At 47.4% G+C, this 18,890-nt stretch overlaps 1 protein-coding gene across 10 annotated transcripts in view; it reads right to left on the bottom strand.

Annotated features, from left to right (window-relative positions):
* Window positions 1-2,988: 2,988 nt before the first annotated feature.
* ARHGAP44 (Rho GTPase activating protein 44) overlaps window positions 2,989-18,890 on the bottom strand; it is an 87,834-nt gene continuing 71,932 nt past the window's right edge. For 3 of the 10 annotated variants that reach the window (XM_083487498.1, XM_083487496.1, XM_083487502.1), the window contains 6 exons: window positions 16,550-16,567; window positions 15,370-15,591; window positions 12,693-13,154; window positions 10,991-11,139; window positions 9,527-9,904; window positions 2,989-5,015 (listed from right to left, as the gene is read on the bottom strand). In XM_083487498.1, coding sequence (XP_083343624.1) covers window positions 4,876-5,015; window positions 9,527-9,904; window positions 10,991-11,139; window positions 12,693-13,154; window positions 15,370-15,591; window positions 16,550-16,567 — 1,369 coding nt within the window. In that variant the 3' untranslated portion in view covers window positions 2,989-4,875. Of the gene's footprint in view, window positions 5,016-7,686; window positions 7,739-9,526; window positions 9,905-10,990; window positions 11,140-12,692; window positions 13,155-15,369; window positions 15,592-16,549; window positions 16,568-18,890 lie in introns of all 10 variants that reach the window. The other 7 variants (XM_083487500.1, XM_083487503.1, XM_083487504.1 and 4 more) reach the window with 7 other exon arrangements.

The following is an 18,890-nucleotide window of genomic DNA, read 5'->3' as shown; positions in this document are numbered from 1 at the left end:
GACAGTGTGGTGCAGTAGTTCGTAGTTTTGAACTAAGAAGCTGTGAGACCAGCGTTCACATCTCCATTGGCTGATATGGGACAAGTCACCATTTTTTAGCTTGAACTACTGTAAGGAGGATAAAATGAGTAGTGGAGGAGAGGAAGTTCATACTAGTGGGGTAGCAGAGCTGAAAACAATGCCAATATATTTCACATCTGGCAAACCAATGCAACTCTTTGGTTTCAGATAGCCCATGAGTCTGAAAAGCCCAGGACACAAGTTCTCATGGCCCTCTAGTGGCTATGGTGTCTCATTTACCAGACGTAATGTATTTAGCGTTCCACTCTGGAAGTGTATACTCAATTCTGACCAAGCTAAGCCTCTAAATTGTATAGAAACGCCAAAGGAACTTGGGGAGAGCTGCCATTGTCAGTGGCTATTCAGGGAGCCTGCCACAGGTGTCCTTAAGATCCAGAACAGATGGGACATGCAACGACTAATCATGCCACCTTATTAAGAGCACAGATGCCTCTTGTGCCTAATGAGTTATTTGCTTTGGGCTTTGATCCTGGGTCCGTCTGAGATAGCAGGAACATTGGCACTTGGGATGGAGCACACACACACAAACAAGGAAATCCCCATGGAGCGAGAGCAGATGCCTGCAATTGTGCTTGGCAGGCAGCAGATGGGTCCTGGGCTGCTGCCACTTCCAAGAGGAGGAAAAAAATAAGGCTTCTTTATGGGGCAGAGTTTGCTTCAATTGCCACCTGATCAGCAGCTCTGCTGAAATGACCCATTACTAATTGTCAGTCGGTCACACTTTGGGCGAAGTTTTTTTTTTTTAATGCTGAACATGCCAACTACAGCTTTTGTGGCTCGAATTTTCCCCACTACACCCTACAGCCAACAAGGTTTCTGTAGATATCTGTGCCCCTGGGTATCTGCAGTTGGTAACTTGAATAAAGGAGGAAATTGGGGTGTAACTTTTTTTTAAAAAAAGTTAAGATTTACACAGTGACCACACACTGGTGGCAGCCATTGGGGGTGAGGGGAAGCTGTTGGCTTTTAAGGAAGGAGAGAGAATCACTGAGCTCTCACCCTAAAATAGATAGGGTGGCAAAACAGGGGTCCAGGGAGCAGGTCAGATATGAGAGGCACATTGCTTTCCCCACAGCTCCAGCAGCACAGAAGTTATTTAGGGATGCAGTGGTGAAATTGAAAACATCTCTCAGCAGCCCAGGATACATTAAGTGATTGCACATGTGCCACTTAGAGCACTATCGAGGCTCCTTGCACACATATGAAATACAGAAATCCATTTTTAAAATGTATTTGTAGTATGTTTTCTTGAAAAAGAAAAGAAAACCCATTGACAGGGATTCAGGAAAGTAGCTTTGTAACTGCATTGGCATTGCTGCATTTGTATGCGTGAGTCACTTGTGACCTAAATGCATTTGATCTGATGGGCATTTTTAGCTAGCTCTCCATTCACCTTTTCAGCCTCCTTCTGGTGGTGGCGCTGTACATACAGGAAATGGATTTTTCCTACATTTCAAACCTGGGTTGGGGAACTTGTGGTCCTTCATATTTTTCTGTAGTATAATACCACTCCTATCATCCCTGGCCACTGGCCATTCTGGTTGGGGCGGATAAAAGTCTTCTTCCACTAGGAAAGTGGTCCTTTAATCAGGATGAACAGGCGTGTCTCCCTTACTCAATTCCTCTTCTCCTCAGGTGATCATCTGCTGCATGTACACTTGCTTTTAGCTGCCCTTGTCCTAAAGCCATATCCCACTCAACATGAGAAAGTTGGGGGAAAGCCTGGCCAACTTCACCAGCTCCCTATCCCCTCCTTGCACCTGCACTGGCATCATGAAATCATTAGCACAGTGGGTTAGACAGGGAATGCAGGCAGGGAGAGAGTTAACACTATCAGACCATCACCAGCCATCTCTTCATCCAAGAGCAGACTCAGGACAATACAGACCAGTAGCAGAGGCAGCCAGCTGTAGGAATGCGTTTCTCCCATTTCATCTGGAGAAACAAAACTGTAACGGATGAATGGTGAATATGAACAGTACAAGCAACTCACCATTTATGCGTGTTCAAGGCACACGTGCACCACTGCGAACCTGGAAGTGGCATGGAAAGAGGCAAAAACAGCCCTAAATGAGCACAAAAATGGTGAAAGTGGTGTGAAAACAGCATCTAGCAATCCCACGAGCCTTTGCACTGACCTTTTGAGGCCTGTGAAGAGATGGAGGGAGTGATTGTGGTGGAGTCTGGTGGATTTTTTTTTTGTTTTTTAGGGGGTTCCAGAGGTTTAGAGGCCGTTTTCAGGCTTTTTCAATAGCGTTCCCAATATATGTGATTTCATTTACATGTGTGGTGCCTCAGGATATAAAGATAAAGGTACCCCTGACCGTTAGGTCCAGTCACGGATGACTCTGGGGTTGCGGCGCTCCCCTCGCTTTACTGGCCAAGGGAACCGGCGTACAGCTTCCGGGTCATGTGGCCAGCATGACTAAGCCATTTCTGGCGAACCAGAGCAGTGCACGGAAACACCATTTACCTTCCTGCTGAAGCGGTACCTATTTATCTACTTGCACTTTGACGTGCTTTCGAACTGTTAGGTTGGCAGGAGCAGGGACCGAGCAACGGGAGCTCACCCATTGCGGGGATCTGAACCGCCGACTTTCTGATCGGCAAGTCCTAGGCTCTGTGGTTTAGACCACAGCGCTACCCACGTCCCTTACCTCAGAATATAACCCCTATGTAAAAGGGGAGTTGCCTGCAAATGAAAAAGGGAGGGGCGCTTCCAACGTGATCATTAAAATGCTTTAAAAAAATGTACCTGTGACTTCAGCCTAATTTTTGAAGTGGCCTGAAAAATGTAAGTTTTGCTGCTGAATAAGCCTGTCCCACCAGGTATATTTTGTTTGCAGCCAAGAGCCACCCCTCTCTGCTAACCCAAACCCAGCAAACAACAGACGAGAGAAACAGAGATACCACAAAAGTCATTAATTGTACTTTAATGAGACCATACATTGGGGAAGTGGAGGGGTGGGGGGCAGAAATGGAGAAAGCAGGAGACCCCCCGAGAAAGGAGCTGCTCAGTGCTTGGGATGGGTCTGTCTTGCCAGTAATTTTAAGATGCAGCACAAGATACCAATTGGCAATGCCCCCTGCTTGAGCAGCAAATACACCAAGTGACTGGAATTGGAAAGAGCAGTTAAGAGTACCGTTTTGCACCCCCCCTCTCTCCTCCCCACACCTTTCTAACAACAATCTGCACTTGTTTCCCTGCCTCTTCCACCTTGAGTGATGAACTACACATTATCACAGCCTGTGGCAAAGCAAGAGCACCCAGACTTGCAAAAAACACTGCTGGGGTGGGGAACACACATACACAAAAAATAGAGGGTGTTTGGAGACATTTATCATAAATCCAAGGGTGGGAAAGGTCTGTGTGTATGCCTGTGTTGGAAGAATTATGATAAGCCTTTAAATTTACATTGTACATTTGTACACCCGTTCTGATGGAATGGCCCCAAATAAACCAAATATATATATATTTATAGACTTTTATATATATATACAAATATATATCTATCTCAGCAGATATATATATATATCTCATCTCTTTTTTAAAAGGATAAAAGGTTACATCTGCCTTTGCATGCACAGTTGAGAGCTTTGCTCTCCTCAGTCGAACCCTGGGCTAAACAACAGTGGGGAGCTGCAATCGGGCCACTATAAACATATATTCTGTTGGTGGTATTTGTCTCCCCTTTCCCTGCTGCCCACAGCAGAGAGAGAAGGGGGGAAATGAGCCCGTGACGCTGGTGAACAAGAACTCCACACGACCAGGTTCCACTTCTGACACCACAATGCAGGGAGGGTAGGTATGCTTAGGAACACTTTTATTGCTAATCGAGTAACTGCTTCCTGACATACAGGAGACCATCACTCACCCATATCAACAGCTACCACTCCCTCCGGCTTCTGACCACTGCCAAACACCTGTACCCCCCACCCCCAAGAGTGGCCCCTCTTCCATCTACTAGCTTCTCCCCCAGGGGGAGTCAAGCAAAAACCAATGAAAAAAGGAAGGGGAGGGGGGAAAATGGAATGGTAAAGGATTCGAGAAGGCCAGACACCCATTCCCTTTAGAGGCTTGTGGATACACAGAGACTCACAAGGCTGTATCTGGCTATTTCAGAAATCAGGATGTCAGGGACTGAACGAAAATATAGATGCACGCTGCTTGTGTGTGTGGGTCTCTCTCTTTCTCTCCCCCACCACTCAGCTTCTAAAACAAACATTCCTTGGCCACAATCTATAAGGAAGAGATACACGAACCAGCACAGATGGAGTGGAAAGAGTAAGGACAGCTGGAGCGAAAGCAGGAGGCAGAAGGAACAAAAGACACTGCCAAGGTCAATAAGCCAAAAACCCAGTGGGTGCCTTCGGTGGAGTTCAGCCGGTGAGCAGCCTGCCATGCTCCTGAATCTCTCTGCCCTGTGCACAACACCAGAATTCCCCAACAGGGCTGGTTGGATTTAATTTTTTGTCTGAGGGTCCGAAAAGCTCAAAAGGGAGATAAATAGGCACCACGTCAAAAAGGCAAAATTTGGATAAGGCTAAACAAACAGGAGACAAAAATAAATAAATCAACTGGAAATTGCACCAGCAATGCTCTTTTTGCCAGGGTTAGCACCAGGCCCACAGGTCTGTCAAGTCTTGCACAAAGGGGCTGGCAAGTGGAACTCCAGAAGAGAGACCGCCCCCCCCCCCACCGGACAAGGTCTCTGGACAACATCGCCTTCTGTAGTGTTCATGGGGCACCGATATGTACAAGAGAGCACATTAGAGGGACAAGGGGCTTTTGTGTCATAGGGCGGTGCTTTCCGAATCCTCCTCTGAATTGATTTTTCCTTGTACCGGATGTCTCTGGACTTGTCCCAGTGGGTCCAGGTGGAGTGTGGCATCAACCTCTACATGGATGGAAGGGATATCAAGGTGGGCAAGATCTGCAATCAGGCACAGACACACAGGGAGACAGAGAATTACCATGCTGCTCCAGGCAACGTCTGCCCACCCGTTCATATACAGATTAAGACAGACAAAAATAGTCAACGTTTTAACTTAAAACTGAGCAGGAAGTACAGTTCTCGGAGCCTGTTAATGCCAGAGGAAAGGGATGTCATAATATAATCTTGGCTTGTGCCTTTTGCTGCTGCAACATTCTTCACAGCTGTCCCTTCCCCGCAAGCACGCGTGAAGCGGGGTCTAGGCCACATGCTTCTTAATCTCAACAACAGCTCAGCAAACCAGATTCTGGGCCGATGGCAGCAGACAGCAGCATATCCTGCAGTTTCAGAACCTAGTCTTAACCATGGGCCTGTAAATAGCAACTTGGATTGCCTTCTGTTGTGAGAGAGGATGTTCAGGCAACCATGCAGGAAAGAGTTTGGAAATGGGAAGACAGTTTCCCTTCCAGTCCTCCTCCTATTTTCACCATCCATGTGCCACAAATGACTTAGCATACAGGTACATGGGCAGGCAGGCAAATCACTTGGAGGATATTGAATTGAGAAGTTACTTGCAAAGTTGCTTTAAATGTCTTTAGGGGAAAGACCCCAAGATCCCAATCTCATTTGGCAAGGGGGTATCAACATAACAAAATGTGCCAAAGCTGCCTGGACACCTTTGCTGTCCCTTTAGCTCAGCCTTGCTGAAAACGGTTCCCTGTAATGAAGGAATCTAGGCAGCCAGTACTTCAATGCAACTTACACCTAGAATTTATCATTTCTGTTCCCTCCACTGTCCCCGTAAGTGGCAAGTATCCCATTCAACTTCTCAAGGTTCACTTTTCTATTACATGCTTTTTGGTGGTTTACTATCCATAGACATGCTATCAGAAATAAGTAAAATATTTAACTTGTTTGCACATCGGGCCAAATGACCAGGTTGGCTTATAAATGTGCAAAACCATCCTGAAGAGCTAGTCAATTGCAGAAATGACAAGGGATATTGTTAAATACATGTATTCTCAGAGCAGAATATTTTTGGTCCTTGCTTAATCCAATGAACTAAGAGGCAACATTGAATAAAGGAAAGGCAGCTCTTTCCTAAATCTCATCTGGGCCACTCCTCAGGATGTGAAAAAGATGTTCAAAATGTGCCTACCAAATCTCCCCATATCTCTGAAGGAGACAAGAATATTTGTGGACACAGGTAAGCACATGCCCAGCAGCCAAAGTATACACACAAATCTCTCCTCTGGATGATACAGTGTTCACAGCATATCCCCATGATGGATATACTCTAAATGCCTCTTTCACAAATCATATGAAGTAACTCCACGGTGTGGACAAAAGTGGCTAGGAATTGATGGACAAGTCCTTCCAAACAGATGATCTGAAGACTATGTGCAATTAGGACAGAGTAGGCTTACTTATCTGTTGATAAACAAAAGCATCCAGATTTATCAAAACGACAACATCCCATGCACAGCCATGACCTATCCCCAGAGCTCCACAAGACACAAATAGGCTATGACAAAACATCCTGTTCACCCCTCCTTTCCAGTCGGACAAGCCTCCTATTTCAATTAAGATGCAGACAGTCCGTACCTAGCCAGGGAGGAGCATGTCACATTATGTATAATTTTAAGCAATGAAAGTCACTGCTTCTCTCGGAAGCAAAGGAATAGCTTCCACATGGCTACTTGTGAGACAGGAGAAGTGAACTTGTACGTCAAGAACCTGCAAGCTGCATGGGATCCTTGCATACTGAGGAAAAATCACCCTCATAATATGATTTTACTCCTGAGAGCATTCCCCCATGAATTGGGAATGGGGAAGCAATTCTAAATCAGCTGTGGGAGATGTACTTCAGAACAAGGGGCGATTCGCTAGGCTTTTCAGCTGAGCCGAGGACCTTTATAGTGTAAAAAGCAGGAGTGTCCCTCCAGATGTTGCTGGATTTCAGCTGCGGTGAGGGATGCTGGGGGCCAGAGCCCAACAAATTCTGGAGGGCTGCAGTCTCCCACTGACACTGTAAAGGCAGCTGTCCTTACTTGGGAGAGACGAAGACCCCACAAGCTTTGTATCCTTTTGAGCAGTGGCACACATAGCCTTGACCATCACCTGCTCCTGGGTTGCCCCTTTGGCCTCACCCACAACAAACAACTGCCATTAATATTCATTAATGGCAATATCATGACATCCCTTTGGAAATAACACATGGAATGGGAGCGGGAGAAAGTCACGTTGGTAAGAAAGGGGCTAGCAAGGTTAGGAGCCAGTAAATCCCATGGCTTGGAAAGGAATTAGTTGAATGCCTGCATATATAGATATATATATATATTTAAACACACACACACATATTTAAACACACACACACATATTTAAACACACACACACAGATGTCAGGCATGAAAGGCCAAGTGAGAAGCATCCCCCCCGCCTGCAAGTTTACTAATGACATCATTATCAGTCAGCTGGGGAGTGGAGAGCAGGCTCGAGCAGCCATGCAGTTCCGGATCAGCGTGCCCCATGCAAGGCCAGCGAGATGGGGTGGGTGGGTGGGTGTGACTCTGTGAGGAAAGGCACAGGGGCCAGGGGTGGCGGGGGTGACATTGGCAGCAGCAGCAGTAGTAGTAGTGGTTCAGGGAGGAGGGCAGGGACTCCAGCTTACCCTGAGCATTCCCCTCACACCTATCCAATATTGCATCACGAGCCTCAAACAGCTGCAGGGACACAATGGTAGGATTGGGAGAAAGGAACAGAAGAGAAACAGGAAAAGCAACAAAGACAAAAAAAAAAAATAGTACACAACAAGACCTCCAATTGCACCTGCCTACCAGAAAAAAACACCAGCGGGAAGCTGGAGACACAAAACCCCTCTCAAATGTTGACCACACAGGCATGGCCATTCCCAAAGCACAAGCTGTAGCAACAGGAGCCACGATCGGCCCACGTCTCCAGAATGGACTGCAATTGACCTCTCCCCAATGTTTTGGAGGCCCCAGGCCTTCAGAAGAACAGGGATCAGTTGATCAAAAGCATAGGTCATCCTGGAGTTATGCACAGTCAAACCACCCCTGAGTTTTGAGACTTTGCCTGATAGCTGTGCCTCTACTCTGCCATTGGGACACAAAGATTGGCCACTACTGACCTCCAGATCAAAAGCTGCAGCCACCCAAGGAATAGAGCCCTGTGCGGAGACAGGTGTGCCGAAGAGTGGACCAGTTTTGTTCTGCTCCTGCATTTCTGGCCATATTTGAAATTCCCAAATGAAGGCTGAACTGCTGCCTCTCTCAGAGACTCTGCCGGAATGTGGAAGGCCTTTCTAGACACTCTGGTTTCCCAAGGGTAATATACATATTTCCCCCTCAGTGGTATTTTACTGCTTAACCAAATAGCACTACTGGTTGGGTTATTTACTGTTAAATTTTTTTACTGAAGATGTGCAGTCTAGCATTTGAAATTATGAATGCACAGCCTGGGAGGGGGAAGGGAAGAAGGGGGTTAAAAAAAGGCAAAATAGCTGCGCAGCAGGGATGGGGAACCTTTGGCCAGTTCTCTAGGCCTTTTCTTGGGCCTTTGGAACTCTTCCCAGGGCACACTTTCCATCCTTCACCAGCCTTGCTTCACACCCTCCTCAAGGGCTTTTGCCTGGCTGGAATAGGCCCTTGAACTCTGACAATGCCTCTTTGCTTCCATGGATGGAGGACAGAGAGAGTGGTGCATGTGTAGAAATCAGCCTTTTCAGAGGGAGAAGGGATTACCAGCACTTGTGCAATGTCCCTTTTGTCTGGAAAGGCTAAGTTCCCAGCTAAAAAGGTCTGTGTTATGCTCAGCTTTCACGTTCAAAGTATTCCCTTCCAGATCATCCTCAAGCAGCATTTTAGCTCAGCTAACTCACTACATATGACCTGGAATCGGAAGGTGATCCTCATTCCCTCACAGTGTATGCAATTTTCCCCTTGATATTTTGTTCTAAGTGCAACACTTGAATTTTGGCCTTGCTTCTCAGGTAGTTTCAGAATCCTGTTTTGAATGGCAATCACTTCCTGCTTGAGTGATTAAGTAGGTGACAAGCACCGGAATTTATGTACAGCATAGCTCAATTGTTGCTTTGCCACTTGCCTGTGGAATACAGAAAAAAAACCAAAGGACTGTGCCACCAGGAAACTCCACCCTCAATCTTGACTGGATTATGGTGCTCTGCACTAGTTGTTCCTACCTTTTGCTCTTGGCTCTGCAGTGCTTCTCACCAGCTGCCTTAAGCAATCCAAAGGCAGACCTGGAACTTCCCCCTAAGCCAACAGTGCCCTTCGGATACCCAGGACCACAACTCCCATCATCCCCAGCCAGCACGGACAAAGATCAAGGATGGTGCAAGTTCTGCCCGCAACAACTGGAGGGCACCACGTTGGCAAGCTCTGCCCATACACTGCTCCCTCCTCCACTCTGTCTCTGCTAGCAACCCCCCACCCCCCTAGAGTGCTGTCCTTCTGCCACTGCTTTGTTACCTGTGGACATGCTCTCCCCGGGGGACATGCCGTCAAGTACTGTGTGCTCCATGGACTGCGGACTAGAGCCGGATGCGTTTGATGTGGGAGGCTGTGGAGGTGGCAGCGTGGGCCTCTGTCGCGGCTTAGGGGTGGGCCGAGATTTGGTTAAAGTGCTCGTCAGGGAAGGAGGAGAAGACAGAGAAGGAGCAGCTGCCGGGGAGAGTGGGCCCGAGCCCAGGGAGTAGCCTGGTGGGTAACTCAGTCCATAGGGTGATGGGGTGCTTGGTGGGGTGGGAGAAAGGCTGGCAGGGGACGGCTGCCCCGTAGACTGATCGGACATACCACCTGACTGGCCGTAAGGAACCTTGGCAGGGATGGGGGTCAGCTTCTTTGAAACTGCAGAAGACAAGAGAGAAAGAGACGCACATACAAACACACAGATACAGGTGGTTGTCATTCATCACTGGGAGGTCAGGTGAGCTTTTTACTACTGGCTTTCTAAATACAACCATCAGGCCTGCTTGAGCCCTGGTGAATGGAAGCTCAGGCGTAAGGGCAACCTGTGCTCATGGGAAGTCATGTCTGGAACATGGACTCAGAGACAATGGACCATATTTAACCAACTCATTGTACTAGTGGAAGCCAACAGAAGGGTTCTCTGCTAGCGCAATGGGACTTCCTCCCCTCCCCTTGCACTCAATTAAATCTGTTCCAGAGGTTTAGGAGAACTCACAGAACAGTGTACGAGGGGAGAGGAGATTGTTCCATCAGTCAACTAGAAATGCTTGCGTTGACAGAACAATCTCTTTAGTGCTATGCTAAATGCAAAGCAGAAGTAGGGCTTGAGCCTAGCTCTTTTTTACGTCCTCCAGGTTAACTGTCCAACGGACCCCACTTGCTCATTCTGGTGACTTTATTTCTTAGACAAGCTTTCAAGTGTTTGTGGCAGGATCTTTCCTACCAGATTTCTCAGTCTTATGAGGACACCTGAAAGGAGAACTAATAATCTGCAATCATTGCCGTTGCCCACAGAGAAAACAGGAGCCCTGGCCAAAAAGCAGTCAGTTAACTAGTGGAATTAAATTGTGTGGTTAACACACTAAAAGAAAGAAAGAAAGAAAGAAAGAAAGAAAGAAAGAAAGAAAGAAAGAAAGAAAGAGAGAGAAGGAGGAGGAGTTTGGATTTGATATCCTGCTTTATCACTACCCGAAGGCGTCTCAAAGCGGCTAAAATTCTCCTTTCCTTTCCTCCCCCACAACAAACACTCTGTGAGGTGAGTGGGGCTGAGAGACTTCAAAGAAGTGTGACTAGCCCAAGGTCACCCAGCAGCTGCATGTGGAGGCGTGGAGACGTGAACCCGGTTCACCAGATTACAAGTCTACCGCTCTTAACCACTACACCACCCTGAGAGAGAGTTGTTGCTTTGTTCATTTCACCCAGCTGAACCCATTCCTGTTGCCCTATTCAGGTGTGAATACCTACCTTTCCGCAGGGTGTGTGGGCTCTGTTCTGTGGACAGCTGCTGTGTGAGACCAGGCAACTGCTGTGTGGTCCCACATGGTGTTGCAGGGCCACAAACCGGGCTCCCTTTCTGCCCAGAAACAGGAGAGAGTTCCTTGGTTTTTAGTGTGCTAAAAAGAAACAAAAGGTGGACAAGAAGCAGCAGTCATGAGCCGCTTTGTACGAAGAGCATCTTAAGTGCAAAAATCCCCCTCTCCCATGGCCTCCCCCTCCTCCTGTCCCACAGTCCCAGGGTGCAGGCCCATAACCCTCCGCTATGATAAGCCAATGATGCTTGCAAAGCAAAGCGTTTTGATGCCTTGCTCCCGAACATACGCCCAAAGGACCAGACAAACTTGCACATCCACCTTCAAAAGCAGATCTGAGCATGACTAGAGCATGAATGGCACTGCAGCCCTCTCAGTCACTCTGTACACAGCAATGAGACGAAACAAAATGGAGGGAAGCCGTTTTCCAGAGAGACCACTCTGTGGGGCAGGTGGGGCAGGAGGAGGAACAGCAGCAATACGATCTGTTCCTCGTGGTGGGGATGGGTTGGGGCACCTCATAGATTTAAGAGGTGAACTTGAGGCCATGTCAGTTGTCCAAGTTTGTTCCTTTGCACTCAGCTTACAAGTGTCCACCAACCCCAAGGCAGTGTGGCAAGCCATGATTTACCTCAGTGAGGGAACTGAGGGGAGGGTGTTTGTCACAAATAATATGTGGCAAGAAAGGTGCTACTCAAGGTGGTTGGCTAGACCAGGCAACTCAATGCGGTAATTGGAAACCTGGATGGTGAAGGCCTCAACGTTTGCCAGGCCGAGGTGGGTGCCCCCTGCGCCTCTAGATAGGTTGGACCCAAAGAAGCTATTGGACTGGCACAGCTGTTTTGGGCCCAACTCAAAATCTTGTAATACAAGGCTGGGCAAACATGTGCCCCCCATGTTGTTGAACTCCAGCTCCCATCAGCCTCAGTTGGCACGGACTGTTGACAGAGATGATAGGAGCTGTAGTGCAACAACAGCATCTGAAAGGCCACAGAATCCCCACTTCTGATGTAAGTCTTTGCAACTTGGGGTCCAAAGAAAGGGCTGGTTGGTTGGATGCTATTGACACTAAATGCTTACCCATGCAATATCTATTGCATGGGATTCACCTAAATAGCCCTTAAAGCAGAAGTTCTGTGCAACATACCCTGCTTGTGCAATGGGGCTTTCCCAACCCTCATTGTGTGCTCCCTGAGCCTGTCAAAATTGGCCCCGTCATGTGTGGGAAGGGGGAAGGAAAGGGAGGGTTGTTCCATCTGGCAAACTGCAATATTTGTGCAGACAGAATTTGGGGGTGGTGTTGAAAATTCTCTTACAGAGCACTTTGGGCATGTCTCAGAACTTCACTTCACAGGAGAAGAAAGGTGACCAATGAAACCTATTTTAAGCCTGGATTTGGCTTCAAGGAACTTCCTCCCTTGCAGGATCCATCAGCTGATACAGCTGAAGTTCTCTCCAGGAGATCTGTAGCAATGTGGAGGCCAACAGGAAGGCCTCATTTGCCTACCGAGGAGGCGTGAAGGGCCTAGGTATCGTCCCTGTGCGTAGACCTGTGGTACGTGGCAAGCAAGTGGTGCTCACCCTTCCACCACTGTGCCCAATTTGCCCGAGCATTTGTCAAATAAGAGGTTATTTACCTAGCGAGCCCGGTTCCTCTGTCTCTGGCACAGGTGCAGCTGACCCAGGGGGGAGAGACTGACATATGGGAGCTGTAAGGAGTGCCAGGAGGATCGGGTTTGGATAAGGTGAGGGGGGGTTTCATGTAGACGGAGGAGAGGTTAGTCTCAGGACCATGCAACTCTGTGAAGGAGCTCTGCTTAGGGAGGTGCAGGAAATACGGTTTCGGGTTAGAGTTAATGTCAAGCTGCTGAGGGGAGGGAGAGGAAGAAGAGGAGGAGGAGGAAGGGGGAGGCAGCGTTTGGCTGTACCCTGGCCACCGGTACAGTGGCAAGGGGGGCTCCGGCCTAGCGCATGGGCCAGTCTTGGAGTGGTGGTGGTGGTGGAAGGATGAGTAGCAGGGGTATGGGGGAGGCTTGTCGTCCTCAGGGGATGGGTAGATGTAACAGGAATCCGACCAACTAGACGACACACCATCCGTGCTGCAAATGTCCAAAACAACAAAACAAAAACAAAAAAAGAGAGCAGAGAGCATTTGTACAGGGAAGAACCGAACAGGAGTTTTGAAAACAGCCCATAAGCATTTGCCAGGAGAGGGTTGGGGTGGGGGTGGGGGACAGAAGAAGAAGAGAAGAGAACAACAACCAAAAATTCAAGGAAAGCAAGAGGGGCTCCTCAACTGCAAGGTACACAGTGGCTGGGGCAGCAGTCCCCACCTTCCTGAGCTGACAGCTCCAGGCCTGGGTTTCTGCTTATCTCTCATGAGCCACCCAAATGTAGAAAATGGCACTTGGAAACTTCATCTGCTGGAAAACAGAAGCTAGGCCTGTGCAAAGTCTACCTTGCCAATGTCACCTATTCCTAAACAGTTGTTTGGGGAGATCTGGAAAACATCTCTAGATGACAGTTGTCCTGAGTGGTGGTTTTGTCTCAGGGGCTTGGTGTGTGTGTGTGTGTGTGTGTGTGTGTGTAGGGGCTTGGGGGAGGAGGAATATCCCACAAGGAAAATGTTCTTCCATATGAAGGAAATGGGTATCTATGGGTTGGATTTCGCCCATAAGTGCTAATTTGAAAATAAAACCAAGCCAGGGGGCATTTGAGGGTTCACTATGGAATTCAAGGTCCCCCACAATTCCGAAAATTGATTACTCTTGTCAATTAACTTGGGACAAACTAATCCATCACAAAACAAGTGGGTCACACTGCATAGTAGAACCTGTTGCCTCATTACACTGGGAAGCCAGGCAACCCTAAGCAGAATATTGGATTGAGAACTAGTGATCTGAGGAAAGCATGGCAGAGAAAACAGCGGGACAGTGTACCGAGATGCAATGCCAGGCAAGCATCAAGGTTTGCCATGTAACTCCTGGACTCCTTCCAAAGTGTGAGGTATGCAATTGCAGGTGAGAGAGACCCCAGGGGAGGCAAGGAAGCATGGAATGAGTTCTAATGAAGTTGCATGTCCTTCTATCAAGGGCTTGACTTTGCCCCCATCCTTCTTTCTTGGCCTCTTTCCCTGGCTAATGCGAGCTCACAAACAGAGAAGTGCCACCCAAATTGGCACTTGGCAATTTACTGGAAAGGAACAAGCCTGGAAAAACTGAAGTTGAGAAAGAACCAGGAATGTCATAGAAAGTCAAAAGAAAAGACTGCAAATGGTGGATCCTGCAGGACAAGACAAATGCTGCCTATTATTGGAGCCCACAGGCTGGAGACGTAGCAAGGGTGGGACTAAATCTCTCTTCTTGCCAGTGTAAACACAGATTTTTTGTTTTTTAACATCAGGGATCTCAATTCAGATTTAGCCCATATTTCCTCCTGTTTTGTGAGAATATGTGCAACAGAAAGGTGAGAGTGCCTGCCTTTGTGGATGATTTTGCCAGCTTCTTATTCCCATGCATGTCTCACTCCCTCCCCTGCTTTTAGTGGGTATGTTGACATGCAACACATTAAATGTCTAATTCCATGCTTGCTTTCAGCAGGGAGCACATCTATGGCAGAAGCGCAGACCAGAAACATATGCATGATACCCCCTATGGATAAGCCCCTACTCTCTGCACATATGAATATGGCAAACATGGTCAGTCATTTCTAACTTGCCACAGAGCTGACCCTTACAAATGAATCCACAGCACAAAATAACACAAGTCTTGCATTAGGTCTGAAAATCCAGGACTAAAAACATGGCAGCTGGATGAAGCTGGGCCCTAAAAACTGTCGGCAGAGCCAGACCTTTGCCTTAAGTCGATATCAATAAAATACCAGGTCAGAATAAGCCTCTCTGTGCTGCTGGTGCCAAATTCCAACAGGAGGAGGTGGCAAAATAGGAGGGTCTGCCCAGTCTCGGTAGCGCAAAACCAGGAAAAGAATTTTGTTCTATGTTACTATTCTTGGTGCCAGTCTCCCAGCTTGTCTAAAATCTTTGGAGCAGACAGGTCTGGTTTTTTTTTTTTTTTTTAATTGCTTACATTCAGCTGGGCCACAGGAAAGTATTATTTTGTGCCTCAATTCTCTCTCATTCAAACACACACACACACACACACACACACACACACACACACACACACTTGCAAAGTGAAAAGCGGAAGCGTAACTAAAGAGGGTCCATGCATGTGTGGGAGTGGCAGACGTGTCCACAGAGACTTCCAGGACCACAGAACACAGTGGCAGCTGCTTGCGCTGCCCTCCAGCACTTACCTTGCTCTCTCAGCCCCTGGCGGGAAACCGAAGCTAGTTGGAGTAGGGGAGGGAGTAGCTGAAATGTCAAGAGATTGCTCAGGAATTGGTGACTGAGGAGTAGCAGCAAGATCGGAAGGCGGAGCGGGGGGCTGCATGGCAGGAGGGGTGGAGGATGCCTTACGAACTATGGAGGTGCCTCTGCGAGCCACCCATGAGGTGTCCATCACCCGGACGCCCATGCTATGGGGGGGAACACAGAGATAGTCCCTTACCAACTCGGAAGCAATCATTGAGAGCATCAAACACACACATTTACATTGCAGGGGGAAGGAGGGAAGCCATCTAGGTGCATCCAAGGTCTGAAAGGATCCACGTACAGTCAATGGGAGCCAATTACTTAAATGTAGACTCTAGAGAGGGGTTTCTGGCACGGCCGTGAGGGTCATTTGGGTCAAAGGCTGCTCTGCTGGGACACCCAGTGGCCACCTGCAATCCTCAGGGCAGCCGCAAAAACAGTGACCTTCCAAAGCTGGTAAAGTTTTGCATCAAAGGGAGGTTCTCCCAGGCATCAACAAGAACAGGGAGCCTCGGGACCATGAGGCTTTTCCAAAGAGCCATAAAACATCTATGGCGGGGGGCAGGGGGAGCATCTGGAATATTAAAAAAGTGCGCAGCCAGGACACCTGTGATTAATTTCCCAAGAGGAAAATTGTGCCCTTTGCATTGGGGATGATAAAAAACTGGAAAAACAACATCCTGCAGGAAAGGGGGAAGGGCCATTGGTCGATGACAGAGCACATGCGCCCAGGGTCCATCACTACCACCTTGGGGGAAAGGGCTAGGAAAAACTTCTGCCTCTCAAGACCAAGGTTTCCCAAACTTGGGTCTTCCAGTGTTTTCTGACTACAGTTCCTATCATCCCTGACCACTGGTCCTGCTAGCTAGGGATGGTGGGACTTCTGATCCAAATTTGGGAAACTCTGATCTAGACCTTGGAAAGCCGCTGTCCACCAAAGCAGACTCTGTAATAAGGCAGCTTCAAATTTTGACGGGGCACTCAAAAGACAGGCTCCCGTCTCAGTGCCCTCGGGGAGAAGCTGGCTTCTGCTCTGCTGGCAAGGCTGTGGGTGCTCTGAATTGACTGGGTCTTGACACTGAAGGTAGGAATGGTTCAAGAGCTACCCAGAGGATACCATACCTTTGGATTTTCCTAAGGCTGCATGGACAGAAACATACAGGTATTAGTGTAACAGAAACTAAGGCCAAATGCTTCTCCTGCTGCGTCAGTTTGGCAGGCCTTTGGGAAAGGGGCTGGGAAGTCCAAGGCTGCAGCTTGCGAAAAGCAGGGGGATTGGGGCGATTTGGCTGCAGAGAAGCATATTGCTAAGTGGAGAAGCAGGACATTCAGTGAAAGGCAGAATTTGAGGAAATGGAAGGTTTTTGTGAAAGCAATACCAGTTGTTTTGCAGTTGTGTGTGTGTGTGTGTGTGTGTGTGTGTGTGTGTGTGTGTGTGTGTGTAGGGAGAATGTGGGAGAGGGAGAGCAGGCTAGAGGTGAACCTAATAGGGGATTACAATAATCTTTCCATGGTTCTTCTTCTGGGATCCAGAGGAGAGAGGCTTTGCAAATTAGACCTAACAATATTTGATGTCTGCACTGAGCACTGTAAGACTCCACAACATACAGAAAGCTCCTCAAGAGTGGGATTACAATGTTTCCAAAACTAATCTGAGCCAGTATCAAGCCTCTATCTGGGATCTTTTCCAGGTTGTGCCTTCCTGTCAGAGCTCTTTCATGGCATAAGAAAATAACCTATGACTTCTGTTGCACTGCACAGCTCCACTGTGCAGCCTCTCACTGAGGCCTTTCCTAGACCTTGCGATCACTATAACATTGACACAGGTAAAGCATACTAAAACTAAGCCTGAGAACAGTTCCAAGTCCAACCCTCATGAGACTTTTTAAACACAAAAGATCTGACAATGCAGTTTCCATCAGGCAAGGGCATTCCTTACTATCCAAGCTTTATGCATATGGATGGCAAGCTCAGTAGGGCATTCATGGCCATTCTGAAGAGATCAAAACAAGTCACAGGAGAGAAAAGGTCCAAATTGAGAATGTCTTTGTAAATCCAAGAAAAGAAAAACAATCACTAAACTAACTGAGGAATTGCAAGTAGGAAGTTTTAAACGGCATATGTTTATTATAGGAATGTGAGCTTTAAACTGATTAGGCAGGAATGCATAAGGTGTACTGCATACCAATATTAAGCTCTCCAATCACTGATTAAGACCCCCTCCCCCAAAATAATAATAATTGGGGGAGGTGATACAAGCAGGGACTGCAGGCCTAGGAACTTTTGGATGACTTTCCACCATGCAGGCTACACTTCATTCCCCGCCCCGCAATAAAATTCATGCTATTTATTTATTTCATACAATTTATATACCACTTGATTCTAAAAACATCAAAGCTGTTTACAAAACTCATGCCAGCCCCCTCTTCCCTGAGCCTGCTTTGACAAATAGAAACTTACAAGAAGGTACCAGATAGTGCATGACTTGCCACATGAAGTTTTTACTTAAATAATGGATGTGACTAACTTGGATCCATTAATTTCAATGGGTCTACTCTGAGACGGACACAGCTGAATACAACCCAATGTGTCTTTTAAAACCAACAGACCATTAATCCATGGTCCATTACCTAGTTCATTTTTGAGAGATGTTTTCTTTCCCTTTCCTATCAATAGATCTCTTCCATATTTAAAAGAAAGATGAAACATTGTCCTTTCTTCTAACAATGAATGACAGCTTTTTAATTTCAAGACCTCACTAAAAGAACAACCACTCTTCCCCCTCCTCCTCCAGAATGGTAAAGCTACCACATCAGTGTTTTTCAGTATACATTTAATACTACTAGCTCACACCTATAGGATGCAGGAGATGTTAGCGAGAACCTGTAGACCCATGACCAGATGCACATAGCCTGAGCAGGACAGGCTCTAATGTATGAAAGGTGGAAAGCATCTCCTCCCTCACTCCATTTCCTCCTAGCAGAGGAAACACAGCCCAGAATAACTAAGGAGATAGTACAAGAATATTTGGCTAGTTTAGATGTATTCAAGTCTCCAGGGCCAGATGAACTGCATCCAAGAGTATTAAAAGAACTGGCAGATGTGATCTCTGAACCACTGGCAGTCATCTTTGAGAATTCCTGGAGAACAGGCGAAGTCCCGGCAGACTGGAGGAGGGCAAATGTTGTCCCTATTTTCAAAAAGGGGAAAAGAGAGGACCCAAATAATTACTGCCCAGACAGTCTGACATCAATACCAGGGAAGATTCTGGAGCAGATCATTAAGCAAACAGTCTGTGAGCACCTAGAAAGGAATGCTGTGATCACCAATAGTCAGCATGGATTTCTGAAAAATAAGTCATGTCAGACTAACCTGATCTTGTTTTTTGACAGAATTACAAGCCTGGTAGATGAAGGGAATGCAGTGGATATAGCCTACCTTGATTTCAGCAAGGCATTCGACA

Source organism: Podarcis liolepis (assembly GCF_965112155.1).
Source record: "Podarcis liolepis genome assembly, chromosome: 2".
In the NCBI taxonomy this organism is placed as follows: domain Eukaryota; kingdom Metazoa; phylum Chordata; class Lepidosauria; order Squamata; family Lacertidae; genus Podarcis; species Podarcis liolepis.
This window is presented reverse-complemented; position numbering and strand designations above follow the sequence as displayed.